At 39.0% G+C, this 8,199-nt stretch overlaps 1 protein-coding gene across 1 annotated transcript; it reads right to left on the bottom strand.

Annotated features, from left to right (window-relative positions):
• Window positions 1-1,889: 1,889 nt before the first annotated feature.
• LOC147888857 (short-chain dehydrogenase TIC 32 B, chloroplastic-like) lies at window positions 1,890-7,848 on the bottom strand. Its single transcript, XM_087392815.1, has 8 exons — window positions 7,603-7,848; window positions 6,779-7,010; window positions 6,561-6,640; window positions 6,258-6,411; window positions 6,063-6,141; window positions 5,849-5,930; window positions 5,690-5,736; window positions 1,890-2,099 (listed from the first exon to the last, which is right to left on the bottom strand). The coding sequence occupies exons 1-8, from the start codon at window positions 7,718-7,720 to the stop codon at window positions 1,890-1,892; spliced, it is 1,002 nt and encodes a 333-aa protein (XP_087248941.1). The 5' UTR covers window positions 7,721-7,848.
• Between the last annotated feature and the right edge of the window lie 351 nt (window positions 7,849-8,199).

The following is an 8,199-nucleotide window of genomic DNA, read 5'->3' as shown; positions in this document are numbered from 1 at the left end:
AATTATCAGAATACAAGGGAGGCACCAGGAGCATCATTGTAGCCACATAGGGGGTAGGCATTAATTATAGCAATAAGTTCTAAGAAGATTATGATCGATCACAAGAGATTGCAATAGAAGTACTTGGAAATTTAGGCGAAGAGATCATAAATAGGTGATTTACTATCAAGGCATGGGCATGAAGGAGAAACAAGAAGGATATGCCAATCCAGAGGTAGGGAAAGAGAGCGAAAGAAAAAATTTCAGCTAGTAGTAAAGATTAAGCTAGAAGGAGGACATAGAAGAGATTATAAAGTGCGGCTTGTGTAGAGGTAGCCTTAGAGGCTAGCTATGGTTGATAGAGCAAAGTAAATGACTTCAAAATCTTGAAGCAAATAAAAACCACAAGAGCAAGCAACTTTTGGAAAAGCATGAGCGAGAAGCTAACAGGTGGTGATATGCAACAGAACAACAAGCTACTATAAGATGCAAACATAGAGACCAAGAGACAAAAGGTCATAGAAATTTTGCAAAACCCCACTAAGGGCGTTAGCACATGTAGGAATTGCAATGTCTAGCTTCCAAGTGCTTGCTACTAATTCTCATCCCAAAATGTATCTCTAAGGCCTTCCAAATTGAATCCATCTTTTCTTTAGTGCTTTTTGTAGTGTGGCAAGGGGCGCAATGACGAAGCAAAACCCAAGATTAGAAAGCCTTGAGCTTTGCTCTAAGATTTTCAATGCAAGAAGGTGTGAGAAAGACACAACAAACAAGAGAACATGATGAAATGGGGAATGGTGACATTTTGAAGTATTCGAATGAATGAATAAAGAAGTGAGACAAAGAAGGTAGAATATTTATTTATGCTTTAATTTATGTTTCTGCATGGCATAATTTATTTCAATGTCCAAAGGGGGCTTCCACAAACGTTCAAGAAAAGATTCAAACTCAAAACCTTATTTTCTCCATGTGTGAGCCCTACCACTAAGCTATAAAGTAGTATTATGAGACCCTTTCCTTATAATAGTATTATATATCCTCTTTTAAACCTTGGCCACTAAGCTATAAAGTAGTTATGTGACCCTATTATATATCCTCCCTCATCTCCCTCTTCCTTTGGGATGTCCTTTACTCTTTAATGCCCTTTATAAGTGGTTCCCCCCCTCCCCAATCTCACATGTCCCTCCCTCTTTAATGCCCCTCCTCCTCCCCCTTTTTTTAATTCAAGCTCCCCCCTCCCCCCTAGTGAGACTAACTATCGCTCCTCCCCCTCCTTCCCTTTATTTTTATGCCTAAATATTTTTCCATCATATACCAGTACTCCCCCTACCCCCACACTAGCTAATTAATTAATAGGAGATTTCACCAATTGGGTTTCTATTATCTAATGTAGTTTCTTGAACATGATCAATCATTAGTGGCTTGAAATGAATGCTCATTAGTTCTAGAGAATGCTAACCTTTAAGAGAAACATGCCATGTTACAAATCAAGTTGATAACAATGACATATTTATGCATGTTGTGAACATTATGTATTACTTATAGAATTCATTATAAATTATTTCATGGTAAAAGAGTTCAATACAATGGCAAGAATACTATACTTCTCATTTTGAATCAAACGTGTGTGCTATATTAAATACCTTTAAAGCTTTATAAAAATGCAAAAGTCTAACATGTGACAATCCCATAGAATATACAAAATAGAAGATAGACAAATTTAAAAATTGTATGAGAACTCACATAATGAAATATAAACCAATAAAATCTAACACGTGACCTTGTATTTTCAACAATTAAATATTCCAAAATATGTAAACACAAAATAGATGTTGCATGCAAGATGAATAGAGTATTTTATAAATTTTACAAATGTTATGATGAAATATTTCATAGAACAAAGCTTGTAGCTACTTTTCAAGTGTCTCACTTTTTTCCTTAAAGCTTTTCAAAAACTCCTTGCTAGAAGTTAGTTTTACACTAAAATGCCATAGTCTTTCTGCAAGCTCAGGATCTCTTGCTACATTACTAGGCTTCTCCTCATTGCAATCAACAAAGTACTTACCACTAACTCTTTCAAGGCTAGGATGAAGTGCCATATAGCATTGAGTTGATGCACCCTGAAATAGCATTGACTTGAATCAAGTCTTTAAACTAGTATGAAGAAATCTTTCACAAAGGATTCACATAAGCTATTTCTAAACATCATGTTTATGGATGCATGCGTACGTGCATCGTGTGTGCGTGCGTGCATGCATGTGTGTGTGTGTGTGTGTGTGTGTGAGGGGGATAGGAATGCGGCCTATGGGACTAAACAACTAAATCTATCTAGCTAATTATAAACTTGCATGTAAATATTTCTAAAGGGTCCAATTTGAAGAAATCACTTTATTGAACAAAATTCAAAATCTTATTAAATAAAAGTAGAAGCATTCACATGCAACATTGGTAGGACAACCATGAAAAAACTGACTACTTCAAATAAGATGTTTCACTAAATAGTAATAAATTTACAACTAGATGTCTAGCTTTTTAGACGTGTCTACTTTTTAAAAATAATTATTTGGATTTATAAAATTGTTTTAAACGTAATGGATTTGGGATCTCTATGGATTGCATTAGTATTAATGTCTACCATAACTCCACCAACATTATTGCCATGTTGAGGACTTTCTGTCTATATCCAAAAACTCTTGTTTTTTAGGATATTAAATCGTGAGGAGGCATATTTTAAAAGTTAGGGCATGCATATTTTAGTTCTAACATATAACTAAATCCTACCTACCCTATTTTCCACATATTTGCTATACTTTGCATATTCTTTGTTCTCTTGTGATTTTCCTCAATCTTTCCATCTCCATGAGAGTTGGATATCAACCTAACTTGGTGTCCTTTTGAAAGTGAAAATTCCCTCCTTAGGTAATTATGGCACTTATATCATGACATAGTATGGATGTCTATATTATAAAACACCGTCCTCTCTTTTTCACTTTTGTGATAAGGATATTTTGAATGATGATCTCTCTAAATGCCATAGCATTGTTCAAAATGTTAGATGCATGTCTCTAATAAATGTCATTAAAATTGTTTAGAATATTCGATGCATGTTTAAATTTCTTTTAACACCTTTCTTTCTACTCCCATTTTCATCCACTTGATTTCATTGATTTATCTGGGAATGTCTTACATCCATCTTTTGCATTGTTTTTAAGGAATAGATAAATGATATAAAGCTTGACTTTCAAGCTTCAAGTCAAAGTTAAGGGCCAAGGCTAATCACTATGAAATTTCCTTATATTGGGCTAAGACATATTCAATAACACATGCCAATGTTGAAAAGATTTGGCATAATATTTTTGTCAAGGATCTAGGGTACTTAATCTTACTTTTAAAAAAATTCCCCATTTTAAGCCCTTATTAAATGTCTTTTATAGCTGATAGGGTTCGCACCCTAAAGTTGACAAAATTTCCATAGATAAGGGTTTAGAGTGGGCTATAAGGTCCCATGTTGATGGGCTCACAAGTCTTGAAGTCATGATAGACAAAATTTTACAACCACCCATCCCAACTGAAACCATTTGGCCCAAATTAAGGCCTTACGTTATGGACTCATGTATAATATGCATGCCTCAATTAGTATTTTTATTCCATAGACTAGGTGTCCAATGTGGGCTACAAGGTCCTAATTGAGAATCGACTTGGTAAGGCTCATGATGGGACTAAGCTTCCTACTAGGCCCCATTACAATTGGAATGCATTTGTCCACAACTCTCAACCTATGGTCTCATGTAGGGTTTACACCCTAAATTGATATTGCCAAGATATTGCCAAAGATGAGACTTATTCTCTATATTTAACTCAATCACACAACTCTCTTAGACTTCTCAACTTCTCTACATTTTATTTTCTTTTTTCATTCTACTAGTAGATTAGTTTTGCATAAGAAAGTCAAAGGGTTGATTACAAAAATGCAAAGGAGTCAGTATGCTCTGTTGCAAGAGAGTTTGATGTGTGAATTAGTTTGCCTCAAGGGAGCCTGAAACCCCCCTCAAACCTCTAATGAACAAAATCATTCTTTTGAATGTTAAATTTAACTTGAACATGAGTGCAAAGATTTAGAGGTAGTAGAGACTTAACATGAGGCTTGATCCCATCTTGGGTGACTAAAGGTATGCAATCCTTCCACTTCTATTGCTCTACCTTCTATGATCGCATTTCTTCATTAAAAGGTTCCAAGCATGCAAGCATTCAATTTGTCTCCATTGGCTCATCCATAGAGAGGAAGCCTCTACAAAATGATCGAATTTCTAGTAGGCATAGGACCCATATGACAAAAAAATTTACATGACATATTTTTGTAGTTCATTGGAAGGTAGGACACACCGTATTTTCCAACCATTTCTATAGGAGTGTGCTAATGCAAAAGTCCTTGTGATTGGATGCTTATTGCCAAAGGTTATTATCTATGATAATAACATTTTCTCTAGATACTTCTCCAAGAAAAAAATCAGGGTTGGTTTTCTCTATGCTTTAAAAGATGTCATTCCATTGACAGGCACTATTGGACTACATGTGGGTGATTGTTAAAGTCATAGCAAGCCATCTCTTAATCTACTTGGGTTTCTCTATACTTTAAACGATGACCTTCCATTGAGAGGCACACTTGGACTACATGTGGGTGATTGTTAAAGTCATAGCAAGCCATCTCTTAATCTACTTGGGTTTCTCTATACTTTAACCGATGACCTTCCATTGAGAGGCACAGTTGGACTACATATGGGTGATTCTTAAAGTCATAGCAAGCCATGTCTTAATGTACTTGGGTACAGATGGTCTTGCTTGAGTACCATGAGGCATTGCACATATAACTAATCTTACAAATGGCAATCCTACTAGTGTATCTTTCACAAGTAACTACTTTCAATCTTTACAAGTAACCTCGAACTAATAAGGTGTGGTATTTGAGCCATAAGAGGGTATGGCAACAATCTTAATGGGGCTAACACATGGCCCAAATGGAGTTAAAACTCTATAATATGAGTTAAACCCCTATATTTGTGAGAGACCGCAATAATAATCATAGCATAATTATTAAATGGTGAAAGATAAGCATAATTATTAAATTACTAAGGGACTGGAACAAATTGCATTATTAAATGGTGAAAGATGAGCATCTCTATCTCTATCTCTATATTTCTAATATAGAAGGGTGCCATGTGGTGAGCAATGGCACCACTCTTCCTTGGAAGTTGAGGCCCTCCACATGGCATGCCTCCCCTCTGATTTCAAAATCACCAACCTTCATGCACGTGCTTTGCACGGGTACATAACTAGTAATTATAGTCATTGAGCTATTGGATATGTCCTTTCCTTTCACATTTGTCACTTTGGAACATGATGAACACTAGGCATAAGGTGCCTACGATGACCTCCAAGGTGACGAAGAAGCCAAAAGAAGCCACGACGTATAGGGCATGTTCACAATCTTACGCCCTATATATCTCAAACCAAGCAATAATCATGGGCTCATATGAAGTCTTATGGCTTGCGAATGATGTTCAACATCATTAGAGAATTATGGGCTCCACTTTGAATGTGTTCATGTTTGAACGAACTAATGATTTGCAAACTCAACTAATTTCTCCTCTTGTTTATCAATGAGCAGAAATTAGAAAAGACGTTAGTTAACTTTTTCGCATAAAATACTTGCCTGGGGAACAGACTTGACGGCAAACGGCACCAGCGATGTAAAGATTGCTGCACAAGACGTATTCAGGCACTCAGATTATTGGTTTTGTGGTGCAATATTCCTTCGTCAATTCACACATGTAGCGATGTCGAAGTTTTCAGAGCTCAATTTGCATTCTACCTGCAGCCTGGTCGTATCTCGTTATGCTCGTTCTTATTACGCCAGGATGAACGGAGTTCGCCGTCACATTTGCTTTCTCTTGCTACATCAACGTACAAAGAGAATTTCATGAGCTTCATCGTGCAGCCTGTACAATCTAATGCTCCAGAACTGCGAGAGAATTGCTACTAAAATCGGACATGGGAGGAAGGATCTACAATGTTTTGTTGCTCACCGTAAGACGCCTGGCAAGTTCGTTGGTATGCAAGACCTGTGCAAGCTTTGACTGCCCGTAAGCTTTATACGCCGAGTAACTATTGTCGCAATTCGCAGGCATAATGTCATCTCACTTGGAAATTTAGGTGTCAGCCAAGTCCTTGAAATTGTATACATAGTCATATATCCAGGTGACTTGGAGTTAGAGCCTTACCCTGACTTCTCGTTTATTTTGTGCATTCTGATCCCGCTATCGTATGTGTATTTGTGCATTAAAGAAGAAACGTTCACAATTCTCCCTTCAATTCCAGTTTCTTGAGCAGTGGTCTTCATCTTATCCAGAAGCAGGTTGGTGAGAAGGAAATGCCCTACGATCGAAGCATATGAAACGAAATAAGAAAGGCAGTCCAAGCTTGCATTTCATAGTCAAAAGAGAGCGCCTGTGTTATCCTGTTCACGGTGTTGCATAGTATGATTTGCATCCACAGTGAGGGATCGAGTGAGTGGGAAACGTTACCCAAATAGTTTGTGGCAAACTGAAGCTCTATCCCGTCCGTCGAAAGCGTGAATGGGCAAGCCATTATACCTGCATTGTTACTTGTTCCCACAACGAGAAAATGTTAATCTTAAACTTAAAGGGTCGAATCTGTCTACAATAGACCTTCAGGCCTCTAAACCAGAAGAAGGCCTCTAAAACAGAAGAAAGCTAAGAAAAGGTAGCTTGGCGAATCTTACATCAATATGTTCACCGGTAGATTTTTGGATTTGAAAGAGAAAACGAATTTGCGCACTGACTGCAAAGAACTAACATCCAACTCCAGAACGTGAATCCTTGCTTTGGGATTTTCCTTCAGGATTTCTTCCTTAACCTCATTGGCAGCGTCAACATTTCTCGCTGCGAGGACGACTTGCGCTCCCCGTAGTGCGAGAACCCTTACCGTTTCTCTGCCAATTCCACTCGTTCCACCTGCACCGCTAGCCCGGTCCGTTTATCGGAATTTTCCTTAAACTCCCACTGAGAAGAAAAGAATATTGTAGCACTGCGGTTTTAATTGCAATTCTGCCAGCTACGCACAAACCATGGAAGTGATTCTGAGGTGTGTGTGAATTTCGCTCAACTCATGCAGCCATGTTAGGGGCAAACTGCAAATCAAGGGAATTAGCGGGTGAGGAAGTTATATACAAAGACGGCACATCCGGTAATTCAAGGTCGAGAACCTTAGTTTTTCTCGCGCCCAGATGATTATGATGAAGCCTCTGCTTGGGGAGAGGGTGATGCAAGCTATGCGTTCCGGACAGAGAAGGCAGCAGCACAGTGGTAAAATCTACAGCGTCAAGCAGATCCAGCTTCAAGAAGGGCATAGTCACCGAAGAGTACGCATGCAAAGAGAGAATATTGATCCTATTGGGTCTCTGGGAGCTACTAAGCCCTGATCTTCTTCATGAGACCAAAGTCTTAAGGACAAATCTTACGGTATCGAGCACATATAAGTACAGAACAGGGTAAAGAAGCAGAAAAGCACGATCCAGGCAGAGAAAGGCAGGCCGAGGATAGCAACCTGTGACGATAGCGGTGAGGCGAGAGGCGTTGATGCCACGGGTGACGAGCTCGGCGGTGGAAGAGGAGCCGAAGCCAGAAGGGTTTGAGCTGGAGGAGGATCTCCAAGGCCAGCCCATGCCGATAGAGATAAACAGAGAGATGGTTAGGGCGATGCCGAGGAAAGGAGCAGAACTAGAAGAGTTGGCTATGGCGTCGATGAGCAGCAAATGGAAGCACCAAGAAGACGACGATAACTACAATGTTAGTATGGTATGATCATAATTCTCTACTACACGCCTTTTGTTTTGTTTACACTCTCTCTCGGTCTCATCGAAGCCTTGACCCATCCTTCTTGTCTTTGTACGTGCTCTAAAGGAATCTAAGAGAGAGAGAGAGAGAGTGCGCTAATGTCTAAGAGGCCGTTCCCGCGTCGACACAACCTGGCAAATATGCCAAGGTTTGGCAAAGTCTCCATCGTTCCCCTGCATCTCCCCGAAGTTCATGCTGCTTGTTGCTATTTGGCAAATCCAAACCCCGCAACATACGAAAATCTAGCCTCTCCACCCAGGCCTTCAGGGACTGAGGGCACTACACGACAAGTGCATCTTCTAAAAGT

The sequence above is a fragment of the Dipteris shenzhenensis genome, chromosome 21, assembly GCF_047967505.1.
Source record: "Dipteris shenzhenensis isolate YYH24624 ecotype China chromosome 21, Dip_SZ_1.0, whole genome shotgun sequence".
Classification (NCBI taxonomy): Eukaryota; Viridiplantae; Streptophyta; class Polypodiopsida; order Gleicheniales; family Dipteridaceae; genus Dipteris; species Dipteris shenzhenensis.
The sequence above is the reverse complement of the archived record's forward strand: the minus strand, read 5'-3'. Positions and strand labels throughout refer to the sequence as shown.